General features: G+C 40.4%; 1 protein-coding gene across 1 annotated transcript; it reads right to left on the bottom strand.

Moving 5' to 3' along the window:
- Window positions 1-838: 838 nt before the first annotated feature.
- LSM11 (LSM11, U7 small nuclear RNA associated) lies at window positions 839-13,353 on the bottom strand. The gene is made up of 4 exons (XM_007435656.3): window positions 12,652-13,353; window positions 6,511-6,650; window positions 5,997-6,080; window positions 839-3,957 (listed from the first exon to the last, which is right to left on the bottom strand). The coding sequence occupies exons 1-4, from the start codon at window positions 13,094-13,096 to the stop codon at window positions 3,568-3,570; spliced, it is 1,059 nt and encodes a 352-aa protein (XP_007435718.3). The 5' UTR covers window positions 13,097-13,353; the 3' UTR covers window positions 839-3,567.
- Between the last annotated feature and the right edge of the window lie 1,278 nt (window positions 13,354-14,631).

Below are 14,631 nucleotides of genomic sequence, written 5' to 3'. Positions count from 1 at the left end.
GCATATCCCTACTGGCTATCAGACTATGCCTTGGTAGCTTTTAAAGTTTTTAAACTATGCTTTGGTAGTATACTTTCCATTCTGGCAAGCAAGCAGCAAGCCTAAAGAAATTACATATGAATTGGCGTGAATTCATGCAGAAACGAATTAAGCTGTCCTGAGTTAAACTGCTATGGGTTGAGGGCAGACAGGAAGATAGGCTGTTTCCAAATACTTTTTTATACCTAGTATATGAGAAGTAACGCCTTGGAAATTAAGCTTAGCACCTAGAAGTTCAAGTAACAGCAACCAACAAACTATTTAAGATTTATATGATTTCAAAATAAGAATGATTTGGAAATATTAATGATCTATAGGGTTTAGGCAGAAACAAAGGTCAAGGAATGAGATGATTCCAGAATTACTTCTGCTTGCAAGTTCAGTAATGACACTTTAGAAGCTATGTGGGGAAAAAAGCAGCAAAAGAAAATCAGAGAGAAGTTCTGATCTTCTGAAATTAAGTTCCAGCCAATAAGGGAACCAGATGCCTGCAAGAAACTCCTGCACTCAAATAATTAACAGAATATTCTAGAAGACAAAAACAGTAGCAAGAAAGAGAGTGATGCTCAGGGTAGTAAATGCATAGAATCAAAAGTGCAAGCAATATCCCATTTTACAAATGTGATTGTACCAAGGAAGTTTGGCTTTCATCACATAGAAACAAAATACTAGGTAAGGTATTAAACTTAGTTTTAAAAAATCATCATAAATTGCTAAGAATGAAACAAACAGGTAAAGTGTATTAAATAACTAAAGTATATATTCAGCTTTTGATGTGGAAAAAGAAAAGAAAAAGGAAGAATGTATTGTATTTAATATAAATGTATTTGGTTCAGATATGGGAATAGGCCACTAATGGAAAAATATACAACTAAATTTGAACAATCCATTCCAATATTAGCTTTTGACCCTATTACTGAAGTACATGAAGCTGTCCAAAGTTCCAGAATACATATGGTACTGACTTTCAAAACAGAAGAAAAAAATGGGATTTTTTTAAAGCAAGCGATATCTATGAATCTAGTGAGTTAAAGAAAATCATCCTAAGCAAAGGTCAAACTTTGTGCCATCCAACAGAAGTCAAAACAGATATCAATCACTTTGGATCCAGCCATAAGACTCTTACAATAAAGAGTCCAAGGGGAGTGGATGATGTAACGATGCACATGATATCTTGCAGCTTCTACTGGACACCTATAAGCCTACTCTAAGTGCAATCTAGATGGAAGTCCCAGAAAATATATCTGAAAGCAGCAGAGAAGACTATCTTGGAGAGAACCTTTTGATGTTGTACACTACAAGAGGCTGGAGAAAGTCACATTAGAAAGGGCAACTAGAGTAAAAAAAATTCTAGTAAAAAAATTTACTAAAACAAACAAACATATAGAATGGCAAAGGAGGACTGAAAGAAAGAAGACACCATGGAAGACACACATTTTGCATACATCATTCCCATTTTTGTTAAAACAAATACAATTACACAAAAATTCATTTGTATGCTATGCATATTGCTTCCTAGCTCCTTTCCTTGACTGTTACCATATTTACTACCATGCCCTGAATTACACTGATAACTTAAAATATGTTCTGAGTAATTCAACACTGGGGAAAATTAAATGTTATGTGCATTTTCACGCTTCACCTAATTTAAAGTAAAAGTCAAGGGTGAGAGCCATTCAACTTTCTCATGTCTGCACTGAAAACTGCCTAACGTGATTATTTTCACCTCTTTTGAGGGAAATATGGGCTCCAAAAGGGGTGGACTTGAGTGAGTCAGGAAAACCTCTTCCCCAGGCTGCCCTGTTCTGGGTAATTATTATCATGCAATTCAGGGTTCCAGCATCCCAAAGGAGAATCATTTTTCCATTAGTTCTTGGTGGTAGCAAAACCTTCAGCCAAAGTATTCAGAAGAAGCAATGAGGCTTTCCTTTAATTGCCTGTTTTGCTTCCAACACAAGGATCAGATGCAGCAGCAAAGCTGTGTGCCTTCTAAAATGCTTCTGATCCCCCAAAATATGTTAAAAAAAATATATCTGATGACAAGATTTCCCCATCCCCCAAATGCTTGATTTTTACTCTCTGGAGAATACTAGGTAAATTATACTTGATTTTGCCATTCAGACAAAAATATATCACAACTGACCTTTGTGTAGCACAACTCAGTCATTAGAAGATTGTCCAGTTATTCTAGGAATGCAGAATGACTCACCAAATGTATAGTATTAATTATGCTTTTATAGATGCTTTGGAATTCTACATAAAATTGTGGAAAACCTCATGGTATTTCCCCTACTTCAGGGAATCTTCTCTAGTTACTGACATGTTGAACACATTCCCCATAAGCATTTTCATGGCATGGTCCATGTGCATGCATTGTTACATCTTGCACTGTTCTGACAGATGCTGAATAATACAGGGGTGCTGTGAATAGCACCAATTTTTGAAATAATCATCATGCATTCTTTTCAGCTGTTTTAAACATGCTTCTCAAGAACAAGCAGCATCTGAAAAGGATCACTGTGAGCCAAAAAAGAATTGGAAAAATCCTTCCAGATATTGCAAACAAAGTATTTTCTGTAGTTACTAACTGTTGCTGGGAAATCAGTATCCCAAAGCCACTAGACAGTGCACGACAACACCAAGCATACATTCAACAATTTCTTTTTTTAAGCCACACACGTACATCTTAGTCTTTATTGTGAAGACACCGAAATGGATGGAAAAAGCTGAAATTTCTGGGTTGAAAATGATATTGAAACAAGCTCAAACTAGGGAAGCCACACATATTGTTCGCAGGTAGAAATGGGTGGGGAAAAATGTAGAGAAAACTGGGTTGAGGGCCTAGTTTTTATAAATACCAAACAAAATGTCAAATGCTGCTTTCAATCACTGAAAAAGAAAAAATAAAAGATGAATTGATAAGGAAAGGCTTTTTCTAATTACAGTAGTTGCAGTGCAAATTCCTTCTTCCTCTCCATTCATTTTGTGAATGGAGCCCCTTTACACCTCAGAAGCCCTGCAATGCACAGCTGGACTGGTGCTTTTGGCCCCACCGTGCATAGTGTATGGAGAAGGGGGAGATGGCTTCAGGCAAGCTATTTCCTACAGCTGAACTCTTCATTCTCTCACTATGTATTACAGCATTCTGTCCCATCATTTAAATTGATTCACATTTCTTACGGAAGTGTCAGTGTCACGACTGTACAGCTTTTCCAGAGCTGCTTAGCCAACTCTATATACTGTGTATCTTAAATAGTTACTTATAGTGATAGTTGCTCCATATCCAAGCCACACAATTTTGAAAGCCACACAGCCCGCGTATCTCCCAAAGCTTAGGGGATCTCTTTTTGGGGAGGCCGCATCAACTGTAGGTAAATTCCAGTCTACCCAAACAGACAATTGGCTCAAGATGTTCTTGTTTCTATGTCTATAATCCTTTCTCTCTTTTTGCCAAAAGAAAGGAAAAAGAGTTGCAATACTATCCCTTTTCACCACTGCGGTGCTATTGCTGGAATCAGTCCAGTGAGATCAGTGTGCTAGGTGAACAAGCAGGACATTCTCTCCCCGAATGAAAATCTGGTTTATGTGTCGTGTAAACACTTGCTGATAATCCACTTTGGGCCTCTGCTTTTTTCGTGAACGGCCTCTTCTGCCAGCTGTGCTCTTCTCCTCTGCTTGGGAGATTCCGCTGGGCAAGTCCGTGTCCCTCCCAGAGACTTTAGGCAAACTAGAGCTTCGTGTCCTCTCTCTGCTGGCGTGCTTCTTTGCTCCATGCTCCTCCTCTGATCTTCCCCTACCTGACTCAGATTTCCTCCCCGATGTCCTTGGATCATACGGAAGGGCTGGCAAGTCTGCAGTCGCCTTTGAATCGGCTTCTTTTTTAACCAAGGATTCCTGCAACCTCAATCTGTCAAAGAGCTACAGAGAAACATTGGGAGTAAATTCACAAGTTATAATAGATGGCCTCATCTTGTTTTATACTCAGACTGACCTGTTCAAGCCGTGGATGAGCACTGGAAACTAATCTTGTTAAATGAGATCCCAGTGCTCTTTTGTCCAATTAAAATAGATTTAGTAAGTCCTCTTTTGCAAAAGAGAGGATCTATTTTTCCTCAGTCAACAAGTTCTCCAAATCTTGCATTTTCTATAGATGTGACCATGCATGATTCACACACTTCTCGTACAGTACACATACTGCAGATCAGGCAGGAAAAATTTCTCACAATTTTGTTCCCCTTTATTGTGTCCCAGAGGCCAAATAATTGATACAACTGATTTGAATTAAAATCCCTTTGGGGCGGGACTGTATCATTTCAATTTTATATAGTAGCCAGTGCACTGCCAACATTAAATGTTAAATGGTAGTAATGTACATACATTTATGCTGGAAAAATCTAATGAAGATTTGTCATGAATGCAATGGCTGGGGAAGAGTGCAAGTTCACCTTTTTGATTACTGCTATATAGCGCTACATGCCCACAGAAAAAAGCTATCGCAGGACGAATACCCCCAACAATAATCACTTTTCTCAATCAAAACAAGCGTGACACATTAAATGCTAAGTTATTAAGCAATATGTATCAACCACTCCTATGACTGAGCTTAGAATATTCCTCCCAAAGCAAGCAAAATTTGCATCAATATGGCCAGAGCAAGATCTGCATTTAGGATTTTAAAAGACACACTTTGCAAGAGAACAGACACATGTAGGCACTGAAAAGAAGTGGCAAACAGGATTCTGTCCTGGGTGAACCATGAAGAAGCCGAATGCTAGATCACCTTCTGACTTCTCCCTCTGATGGTTCATGAGTGAGCTCCCTGTTCGTTTTTATTTAAAAGTCTTCTGTTCTGTACGCATATGTTCATTCATTCTTTACTCCCACCTTCAAACATTTATCAACTACTTCTTTTTATTAAACAGGGTTTGCCAAGGATGGAGCTAGTGAGCACTGAGGATAAGTCCATGCACATGTTGAAATGATACAGGAGCAGACAGCAATCTGTAGAGCTCCCTGCCCAAAGAAATGCTGTTAGTATAAGTAGCAGGCCTGCCTCTAGAAGACGATAAACCTAGTCTGCTCAGCAGGCCCTCTATTTACACTAGCAGGATTTCTTTGTGCAGGGGAACTCGGTATTCCACATGTCATTAATGTGTGGCAAGCAGGTTAGTAGCAGGTTAATCCTTCCAAATTGCACACACACACCACACATTCTTTTGTGCACGTGCAGTAGGACTGTCTGAAGTCTTCTACAGACACTAGTCAGTTAATAGAAAACCCATACCAAGGACTGCTCAACATTGTTTTTAAAAAAAGAACCTTGCCCAAGAACAAATACACATGCTCTGCCAATTATAAAAAGAATAAAGAACCTTCCTTCTTCCTTGCCAGCAGTGATATCAGAACTTTATAAGGCAGGGGAAGACAGGAAAGAGCCACCTAGCCCTTCTTAAATAGAAGAGTTTGTAACAGATTTACTTGAAACTAAACGCTCTTTTTGACTGGAAATCCCTTATAGACGTTTTGCATGAAACAGAAAAAGATAAACTTATGATTTATGATTTTGATGATTTGAGAGGATAGATTATAGAAAGAAGAGAGTTATATTGTAACCATAAAGTAAGAGGTAGATTTATAATTGTACTTATAACTGCTGTAAGGAAGATCAAAGCTGCTTCTTTGTATCTTTTTTCTTTCTTTTCTATTTTTCTTTTCCTTTTTTTCCTTTCTTGCACTTTTAGCTTTCTCTTTGATTTCCTTCTTTTTCTTTTCTTTTTCTTACTTTATATTAGTTTGAACTAGTTTTTATCTTCTTTTTAAAAATATTTAATAAAAATTATATATTTATGTAAAAAAAGAAACTAAACACTCTTTAGCCTGAAATCAGCTAAGTGTCACTTCTGATGTGTCTTTTTGAAGTGCATGTGATATTGTGCACATGGAGAATGGAAACTTACTCTGGTGAGGGTCAACTGTGGCTCCACATAGAAAGCTTTACCCAGCACTGGTTTTCGGTATGTCTCATCTACATCTGTCAGGGCCTAGGGCAAGGGAAATAGGCAGAAAGTCTTAAAACATGCAGGGTCTTCTTAACATAAATTTTGGAGTTGAGGTGGGGAAAGGTGACAGGAGTCAGAAGGATACTCACATGAAACAATGATTTAATACTTGTCTCACTGACTGAGATATCATAAAAGAAAAAGCAGGAGGATGTCCACCTTGCTCATCCAGAATTTTAATTTCATGATGAGAATAAGCCCATTTGGATACGCTCAAAGCATTTAACAGCAGTTCCATACACTTAAAGTGAAGATTCAGAGCCAAGGTTCTTTGACATTTTTTGTGCATTGGAAATGCCACACCCAAAACTCTTGCTTGCTCTCCCACCTGCGTACATTCACATCCTGGGTGGTCTGAAGCTTTCAAGTAAATGCTGGTAAAAACCACAGAAAGGAAATGTTCATCATTTACCATATTCCAGAACTTGTCAAATGCAACCAAGAATCCAGTGCAGACACCACGAAGCCCCTTGAAAGTTCGAATATGGACGTTGACCTTTACACCATCACGGACACAGCGGTGGAGTTCCCCAAGTGGACTGCCTTCATGAACTGGAAAGAAAAATAACAACCATCATTGGCCATAGAAGCAAAGAGTTTGCAGCTATTATTGCTATTATTATTATGCTATGAATTCTACTTCTGCCCACAAGGCATAAGAGGGAATACCCACAGGATACTTTTGAATGATAGTATCAGGAACTATCCATCTGAAAGCACCCAAATGTTCTATCTACCTTCTCACTGAGCATTAATTGGCACAGTTCTTTTATTTTATCCCCCTCTAAAAACAAAAAGTACATTTTTATTCTGTGACAATCATTTAATCAAATATTGTATAATGCTTCTGCAAACATTAACAAGTATTATTCTTAACTTCATGGAATTTATTTTTCTCTGGCTTTAGGCACTGCAGACTTATAATCAATCATCTACGGAGCCTATGGGGATGTAATTGGATATGCAATAGTGGTAAATGGATTTTTAGTACAGAACACATGCTTAATATCCTAGTTCTAAAGGATTATTAAAAGGCTTGTTACTATGCAATAGTTAATATTTCTGGTTGATAATCATGTCAGTAACCAAACAACAATCAACACAGTCTAAATTCTAATCTTGCAAATGATTAGTCCTTTGTATCTCATCATTTATTATGAGTAACTATAAATAAATATACCAGCCATCTGCCTTGATGACATTAAAGGATCATGTTAGCATTAAAAGGGTACTAAATTACCTAGTGCAGAGATAGCAGTCCTGGATTTACTGTTTTCTAGAGTGTGGATTCTGTAAGTGTGTCACATACACACAGATAGCACAGATATTGGGAATGAGGAAATGTCCAGGACTGGTTCCAAGTAGAGTTGGCAACAAGTCTTTCTTTTGGGGAGGAAACATTTTAAGATATAGCCAATTGCAGATTCTCTGAGCCAGTTTCAATATTCCTCTTTTTCCCCAGCTTCCTATCATTTGAGCATCCTTCCACAACCTGGATACCTCCTGTACTGTAGATTTCAACTCTGACTATTCTCAACAAAAAGTAGGATGGCTGAGGAATTCTACAAGTTGAAGTCACCCATCTGGAGGATGCCCAGACTGGAGAGGAGTGCACAAGGTCATTTAGGCACACTTACTACATGTAATTTTCCTACTTCACTGCAAATTGCCGCACTGTACTATACCACCTCCATGGCCATTAGAATCTGGAATCCCTTGGAAGATCACTAAGATAAGCTCAATGAAGCAAGTGCTTCTATACTTTATAAGCCAGATGAGAAGTAGAAGATAAATCTTTTTTGGTATTATCTCTATGTATCAGTCTGAAAGCAGAACCCAAGGAAGTTAACCTCTTTCTCTTCTACACTGATAGACAGCTGCAATTATTTGGTTCACATTTAATTCCAATCTCCAGTCATTTCATATTTTTTTCACAACAGGAAACAAACTAAAAATAGTAAGATTAATTCAGATTTAAAAGAAGAGGGAATTCAAGATCTCTTCCATGAAGTTTCATCATTTTAAAAATCTTTGTATCTTTATCATTCTTAAAACTCAATAATTTTTTAACACAGGATTTTCCTAAATATTATTATCAGGATAATGCTTCCAGGAACAAAAATCAGTAACACAAAATCAGACCTTTTGCAGTTCAACAATGGATTAGAATCCAATAATAAAAAAACCCACTTCTTCTAATTATTAAAAAAAATGTAAAAATAATTTTGTGCCAATCCAGAGCGCTTAAAAAATTCAATCAAATATTCTTCTAATGTAAATTAATGTTTATCAACAATCCATAAAATTATATATTAATTTTGAAGCTCTGCTGCCTAGAGAGGTTTGATGCTATTAAAATATTTTACCAAGATAACGTGTGTGTGTGTGTGAGAGAGACAGAGAGAGAGAGAGAGAAAGAAAGGGGAACATTTTATAATAGTGCCAAATATCATACTAAAAACAACAAGTGATGCAAAATAAACAGGCAACATATTCTTCAAACAGCATGGTTAAATCTGAGAGTACCATTCAGTTAAGTATGTATAAAATAGGCTCCATGTGAAAGCAATTCACTGATCAAACAGTAAATTATTATATCAGAAACTTGCATTAATACACCTGGAAACACCAGCCTGCATGCTGAATAAACTACAGAAACATTTTGGCGGCTGCTCCAGCAAACTGGCAACAAAAAATCCCAATTTTGATAATGCAGCACCAATGCTGGCAACATGTAGTTAAAATTGTGGCCCAGCCCCATACATACTCAGCATGCTATGTACTTGGATAGAGAAAGACAACACATCTTTCCCAATGAAGGCCACAAAAATAAGAAGTGGTGATAAACTGATCAACCTAAATCTGCCCTATACCAGTCTAATAGCTTTACGGATTTTTTTTCTTAAAGCTCCTTCTTAAATGAGAAAATTCATATCTGTCATCATGTCTACTTTTCTCTACTAAAAAGACCCCAAGTTTTACGTGCAACTTTTCCTGATTATACTTTAAAAAAAAATGCAACTATTCCTAACACATGGTCTTTTTGAGATGTACATTTTCCAAATACACACTACTTTAATACAACTTTCCCAAATGTATTTTCTTCTACTGGGCAACACTTTCCCAGTGCTAGGGTATTTTGTACAAATTCTGGAGCAGAAAGCAACATGTATGATCAGGCTTCATTCACTGCTACCCAACTATGCCACAAGGAAGTTGCTTTGGGCAGATTGTGCTCTTTTACTCCCCCCAGAAATCAGTGGCGTACAATTTGCCTGTTCTATTCCTTGCGATTTGAAGGTAGGTAGGCAGGCCTGGTTTTTAGGATGCAGCAATGGGTAGACCAAGGGCCAAGTCAGCATTTAATAACACCTCACGAAAAGGGAAATCTGGATTTTTTATTTAGGCTAAATAGCCTAAATTGTACAATTGTCTAGAAAATGTAATGATATGAATAAAATATCACATATTTATATTTATGATATATATGAACGATATATTAATAAAATCATTAATAGGAAAAATATGCTATGTGGGACTTTATGAATGCAAAAGATAAAGTATACTTTCCAAACTTCATTATTTTCTAAACAAAATGCTTTCACTGAAAATATTTTACCATATTAGCCATGTCTTCCAACCTATTCTACTGCAAGCATTTATTTTATGCTTAGATATGGAACAGAGTTTATTTGTTAGGTATTTGATAATGTAAAGTAATTTGTCAGTAACATAAAACACTATTCTGGGATTGGCATCATGGCATCCACAAGTGTCGGGACATTTGTTGCATCCCAAAATGCAGACTGCAGCTCCCTAATTAATGACAAAGACTAAAACTATCCCAAACTTGTGAGATTGACAAATCTCCAAGATTTGAGCAATCTCACTTAATGGCCTTGTGAAATATGGCCATTTAAAACAACAACAACGTGTTTAATTGTGTGAATGCACCTGTTATTTAAAACATTGCAACTCCTGAATTAAGGCTCAACATCTAGCATTTTCAGTTTGATATAATCCATTTTTACCACTCTTCTCACCCCTAGTACAGGCATTCAGATCATAGCTGGGAAACCGTGATCTCTCTGAAAGTAATGGGAATGTGATGAAAGGATTTAATATATAATCTCAGAACAAATAACAGACATCAGCATAGAAGCTTGCCTATTATTCTATTACCATAACTTCTGCACTGTATTTATAACCCTGGAATACAAGCTTAAGAACCAAGATCATAACAATCTAAGGACATACTACTGCAACAACAGCTGCAAAAGACAACTTCAAATTCCAGGCTTAAAAGCAGCATTTCCTCCAAGTCTAGTCATTTTAATTCAAACCTGAAAGAAGAAATAAGTTTTGGAAGAAAAGGGGAAAAAAAGCACGTTGCTGCAAATTACAGACTTGTGTCAATTAGGAGGCTGCAAAACATTCTGAATTTGAAACAGTATAATTCTGAAATGAGTGCTTATGGCCTTACCAGAATGATCAGCACAACATAAGAACACTTTCAGTAAGGTTAGAACAGCTGTTTTGAACCCAAAGAGATTATTTCAAGTCTGAAGCATTTCAAATCCAAAATCTCTTGAACACCATTAATATCAGCTACTAATAGCCAGACCTTCTCAGCACTACCTTTGAACATTATTTTAGAATGCAGAATAAAAGTTGATACATGTCATACATTCTAAATGCGTTTTTGAAAGTTGTTTGATGTGTATGTACAACATGCTGGAGAAAATACAGGCAGTTTGTATTTACTTCATGCTGGATCCATACTAGGGCTTTTACTTTGAAGCCACTCTCAATCTCATCTGAACAGTAATGCCTAACCTTTACTCAACATCCAGAACATCTAAGCCAGTGGAAACTTCAGATCCTTTATTTTCCACCACACTATGTTTCTATCACCGGAAATGGTTCCAAGCCATTCTACCTCAATTCCTTATGCTTAAGAATGTCAGCAATATTTTTGGTGCTTCCCCAAGAAAATACCTTGGACAGTTCTCTCACTCTTCCCATTGCTATTCGATCTGGAAAGAAATGTTCATTGGCCAACTATGCCCATCACTTTAACCAGTTTTCAAGTGGTCCAATAGTTGTGGCATTCAATTTATGAAAGCTCTGTGGTCCAGTGATGAAAATAAGGAGATACGAGTGACCTCAACTTTTCATTTAACCCATGGACCCACATCCTCCCTTTCTCCGCTGCACACACTCTCTTCAAGGCATTGCTCACACTGAATCCGGCTGAGCTATAGTAGGGGATGCATCTACAAGAGGGCCTTGTCAACTCTTGTACCTCAGAAGATGGAACGGTCTGGTCTCCAAAGCATAGCTGGCCATCTTTCTTTCACTGTGTTTCACTGACAGCTGAAGGTAACCTGAATACCTTCAGTATTTTTAGTATCTACTCATTAGACTTCTTTTGGATATGGCAAATGTTTTTATGGATTGGTTTCAGCAGCTGAGCAGAACTACTTGCCTGTTTGATACCACATACAGGGTAGAACTTTTGCAGCAGAAGGGTAGAAAGTAACTGTTTTAATAAATACATCTGCACTGTCTTAAATTTTTGAAGGAAGAGCTGAATATCAATGTGGTAAGCCAATAATGAGATAAGCAACTTTCATCACTCCTAATTACTAGTCTTGCAGGAGGACCCCAGGTTGTGGTGGTCTATGTTCTCTTTTGAAATCTCCCAAAGGTCTTTCTTCCCTAAAAGATCAAAGCACCTACTGCCTGGATCGTCCCTCATGCCACCTCAATTTTCAAACCCCTTAGCCAGGCCTCTCCTTAGCCCACATTTGCTGGCTAATTATGACCCACATATTTAAAGTCAGCCTAACTATGCTTTAATCAACTGATCCCATATTGTGGATTCACACAACACAGTAAACAATAAACTAAGCACATAGACTAGATTCACACAACATGCTAAGGGCAAATGTAGGCAGCTAGTTTGTAATCTACTGCGGTGGGTGACACATCCACTAATTCCCGCTGCAAAATGGCTTGTCAGGACTCTTTCCATACCACCCACCTTCAAAATAGGCCATCTCTCACAGTTCTATTTTCTTACCTTTCTTTCATTCTCTCCTTAGCACTTATTCTTAACTTAAACCAATTACAGCTAGAAAACAGAATTACTGGATCCGTTAAAAAAAAATGTTTTGGTGAACGTAGAATATTACTTTCAGAAACTAACAAGCAAAACCACTCCCTCTCTCTTTAGAGCCTCTTCACCCACTAGCTTGTTCTGCACCCACTCAGGTTTTTATTCGTGCCTGTCTGTGCCCAGGTCAAAGCCAACATGCGGCATATTCTGGACTTCAGAGCTCGCCCACATGCACAGGCTGCGTTCAGTGCCTGCTCTCGCGTGCGGGATCCAATCCCCGAACTGCTTCCAATAACGAGGGCTGGTCTCTGACACGAGCAGACTGCCTGCCCGCCCGTCGGTCAGCTACTTGGGGGCAGACGGGGGGCGGGGGGGGGGATCGGGGTATTTCCGTCCGAAAGGAGACGCTGCGCTAAACGCCGCTCGGCTTACGGGGCATCTTAGTGAGGACGTTGCGCGGCGCCCTCCTGCCCCGCGCCCGCGCCCTCTCGGCCGCTTCTGGCCTGGGCTCCTTGACCATCATGAGGCTGCGGAGCCGCTGGAGGCGTTCGGGGTCGGCAGGGGCCCGCCCGGCTCGGCTCCGGACGCGCGTCCCGGCGGAGCGGCTGCTGCGGCCAGCGGCTGCTCGCGGGCGACCCGGGGCGCGGAGCAGGCCGCGCTGGAAGCTCTCGTACTCGGCCAGGTTGTTGAAGCAGGGCGCGGCCGGGTAAGGCAGCGGGGTGCGCTCCGAGTACAGCGCCAGCAGCGGGTCGAAGCGCGGCGAGCTCACGTCCAGGCGGCCGGGGCTGGGCGATCGCTCCGAGCTGCAACGCCCGCTGGAGCGGCGCCGGCTCCTCCGCCGCCTGGGCTCAGCCCCGGCCTTCTCCGCCTCCTCCATGTCTCTCCGCTCTTGCCCCGGCCCCGGCCCCGGCCCCGGCCCTGCTGGGAGGGGCAGGAAAAGCCGCCCGCAGCGCTCTCCTTCGCCGCTAAGGGCCGCCCCAGCCCCGCGATTGCACGGCAGGCCCCTTCCCGCCTTCCTGGCGCCTCTTGCTGTTCTCGGCAGGCGGGCGAGAACTGCGGTCCCGCCTGCCCGGCTGCGGAGATGGCCCCCGGAAGGCCGCCCCTGGCTTTGGCTTTTCCCCGGCCGGCCGGCCGGCCGGCTGGCTGCCTTTGGGGTTGGAGGTCGCCTGGCAGGAGGACCGTTCTGCGCGCTCGTTCATCCGAGGAAGGGCTGGCGGAGCTCTCGGCGCTCTTTGCGTTTCCCGCCTGAGGCTGCGGAGGGCTTGACGCCGGGCCGCGTGGGCTGGGGAGGGTGAAAGTTGTTGGAAGGTTCAAACATCGCTTTCAGCCGTGGCCGGTTTGCGTTTGTCTTTTGTGAGCCCAGGCATTGGGTTTATTCACTAAACCATAGTAAAAACAAATTAGGGCTACTGTAAACCATGTTATGATAACATTTGCAGAGAATCAGGTGCAGTGAAACAGTCAAGGATAACCCAGGCTACGCCTTTCGGCAGATCTTGGATGTGAAGCAGGTTCAAGCCTGGTTAGTGCTTGGCTAAGACCACCAGAAATTGCAGGGCTGTTGGCTTGAGCGGTCATGCCTGGGCTGCAGTGCTTCAGATGACCACTAGATGGCAATTTTCTAAGGTTCTTTGCTGCCATCTAATAGTTTTCCGGATCTTTTTGCTGTCCAGGTAGGGTAGCTAGTTGGGGGGGGGAAATTAAAAATTGTGGATGGCAGACATGTCAAGCGCTTCGGTGATGCTATCAAACAACTGCATGGATACAGTCAGTAGTAGTTGAGCTGGATAAGGGCCTCTTTAAGTGCAGTAGATTAACGTACTCATGTCAAATATGAAGTATTACAACATTCATTTTTCCAATTTACTTGTTACAGGCAATTCTATGTAGGAATAGAAAATAATTATTCTATGCTAATATAATATGCTATTGATCATGTATGAATCATTTGTACATATGTATTAATAAAGGCCAGTAGCTATTTTTCACATAGAGTTACAGAGCTAAAAATTTACTAAAGCTTATTTTTAACATATTTAGACAGTGGGCCATTTGCTAAGAGAGTGACAAAGACACCTTAAGGACTAGTTGAGTAGTTCAGCAGGAACCAAAATAGTGGAGACACTAGGCCAGACTTACTAAATATGATGTGACGTGCTGATTCCTAGAACTTACAACAAAGAGGTTGGGCCCAAAGTTATGATTCAGTCAGCCGTTGACAAGTAAGTAAGTGGTTGTGCATGGATGGAGTGTGAGATTAAATATGTAAAGGATGATCTTTTGTGAAGATTCTAGAAGGTGACCAACCACAAGTCCATGCAGTAAAGGCTTCAGCCTGGTCTGACAGGAAAAAAAAAAAGCCGTCATTAGTAGGTACCAAGGAATAGCTTGTGCACAGGATCACCTTCCCCA

Source organism: Python bivittatus, unplaced genomic scaffold (assembly GCF_059951505.1).
Source record: "Python bivittatus isolate LINGU-HERP-01145 unplaced genomic scaffold, Pbiv_v1 ctg000080_np1212, whole genome shotgun sequence".
Classification (NCBI taxonomy): domain Eukaryota; kingdom Metazoa; phylum Chordata; class Lepidosauria; order Squamata; family Pythonidae; genus Python; species Python bivittatus.
The sequence above is the reverse complement of the archived record's forward strand: the minus strand, read 5'-3'. Positions and strand labels throughout refer to the sequence as shown.

Excerpts from the sequence above, each read along its gene's own strand:
- LSM11 (XM_007435656.3), bottom strand. The coding sequence starts at position 13,096 with ATGGAGGAGGCGGAGAAGGCCGGGGCTGAGCCCAGGCGGCGGAGGAGC. Across the intron at positions 6,651-12,651 it reads CGTCCTCACTAAGATGCCCC|TTCATGAAGGCAGTCCACTT; the intron begins GTAAGCCGAGCG and ends TTTTCTTTCCAG. Across the intron at positions 3,958-5,996 it reads CACAGTTGACCCTCACCAGA|CTCTTTGACAGATTGAGGTT; the intron begins GTAAGTTTCCAT and ends GTTTCTCTGTAG.